The sequence below is a fragment of the Sinocyclocheilus anshuiensis genome, unplaced genomic scaffold, assembly GCF_001515605.1.
Source record: "Sinocyclocheilus anshuiensis isolate Anshui unplaced genomic scaffold, SAMN03320099.WGS_v1.1 scaffold932, whole genome shotgun sequence".
Taxonomy (NCBI): Eukaryota; Metazoa; Chordata; class Actinopteri; order Cypriniformes; family Cyprinidae; genus Sinocyclocheilus; species Sinocyclocheilus anshuiensis.
Window position 1 is genome coordinate 177,657 of NW_015552597.1, and position 1,757 is coordinate 179,413.

General features: G+C 37.0%; 1 protein-coding gene across 1 annotated transcript in view; it reads left to right on the forward strand.

Annotated features, from left to right (window-relative positions):
* Nucleotides 1-318: 318 nt before the first annotated feature.
* LOC107665659 (26S proteasome complex subunit DSS1) overlaps nt 319-1,757 on the forward strand; it is a 2,720-nt gene continuing 1,281 nt past the window's right edge. The window contains exons 1-2 of the mRNA XM_016456636.1: nt 319-472; nt 989-1,082. Coding sequence (XP_016312122.1) covers nt 397-472; nt 989-1,082 — 170 coding nt within the window. The 5' untranslated portion in view covers nt 319-396. The remainder of the gene's footprint in view (nt 473-988; nt 1,083-1,757) is intronic.

Below are 1,757 nucleotides of genomic sequence, written 5' to 3' on the forward strand. Positions count from 1 at the left end.
TTCACATTCACAGCACGCACACGTGTGTGTGTGTGTGTATATATATATATATATATATATATATATAGTAAATTTTATGTGTATTTATTTCCACAAATTAAACACAATAAATACCAATATTAATAAATAATGTAAAATATTACATAAATAAATGTATTATAAATAAATACATAAATTTATGTAGAATCATTCAGAGAATTACTATAGACATTATGGTCTATTCAGCCGCATTCATTATGCACAGCCTTTATGAATAAACAAGGCTAGCCTATATAATAAAGGCAAGTGAAGCCCTTATGCATGTCAAAGAGCTGTATGTAGGCCCAGCCAGGGTATTGCGCATGCGCATATCATATTCAGTATTACTGGGTTGAACCGCTGCATCAATAGCAAGACATGTCAGAGAAGAAACAAACAGTGGATTTGGGGCTGTTGGAGGAGGATGATGAATTTGAAGAATTCCCAGCAGAGGGTGAGTGAACTGAAAATGATTGTTGTTTTGGGTAGAAATGCGTTCTTTAGTCAATTTACGGCTAAATATACACAAACAACACGACAGTGACTCAGCTAGCATTGCTAAGCTAACCGACAAAACATTCTAGACTTTATTCAATAAATGCTTGGTTTGTCGTGTTTGAAAAGAAAATACATGGATGAAAGAATGAATGTAATATGCATTATTTCTTATAAAGTATTGCAGCGCTCCTTGGTCCACAGACGTAAAGAAACATCATTACTAAGCATTATTAGCAGCTAGCATTTTTAGCACCTCAAAACCTAGTTGTATATTGATACAAGAATTATTTAACATTTCACAAGAATAATGATTGGACTTATAGAATGAAGTTGATGACATTTTTTATGATTAATCTTGGGTAAAATAACAGAAACTAATAGTTCCACGCTGTGCACGGTGTGCGGAGCTGGTGCTGGATTCAGGCCCATGTAGATCATCATCAGCTTCATTGAACTGTTATGTCATTCCCAGACTGGACGGGCCTGGATGAAGATGAGGACGCTCATGTTTGGGAAGATAACTGGGATGATGACAACGTAGAGGATGACTTTTCTAATCAGCTGAGGTAGGCTTCACATGCTGAATTTGTGTAATTATACATGTGAAGTAGAGAAGACCTTGTGGCACTTTTTAATTGTAGATGTTTAAATACTAAATATGGAGTGTACTAGCCTAATCTAAATTCACAAAAAATGAATGCTGTTAGACATAAATATTACATTGTGTTGTCCTAGTGCCTTTGCCAGAATCTTCCTGAGTCCATGTGAAACCCACATTTTTTTTCCTAAAGAATTTTGTGTGGTTAAACTAATTTAGAAGAAAACAGTCCCTAAGGGATCTAATGGCGCTTTTCCACTGCATGATACGGCTCGGTACGGTTCACTTTTTGGGGGTTTTCCACTGGGTACAGTACCTGGTACCTGGTACTTTTTTTAGTACCACTTCGGTTGGGGTTCCAAGCGAACCGTACCGTATACTAAACTGCAGTGGAAACGCAAACCGAGCCGTGCCGTACCGTACCGTACTGACACGTACCGAGCCGAGTCGTACCAGGCAGTGGAAAAGCGCCATAATAGTGCAATGGCTAACCAACACTCATGGTGGCCCCAAACCACATTTATGAACTTTCCTATGTGTAAGAACTGGACTGCAATAAATACAGCCATTTAATATTTGTGTGTGTGTGTGTGTGTGTGTGTGTAAATAAATACAATTATTTATATATATATATATATATATA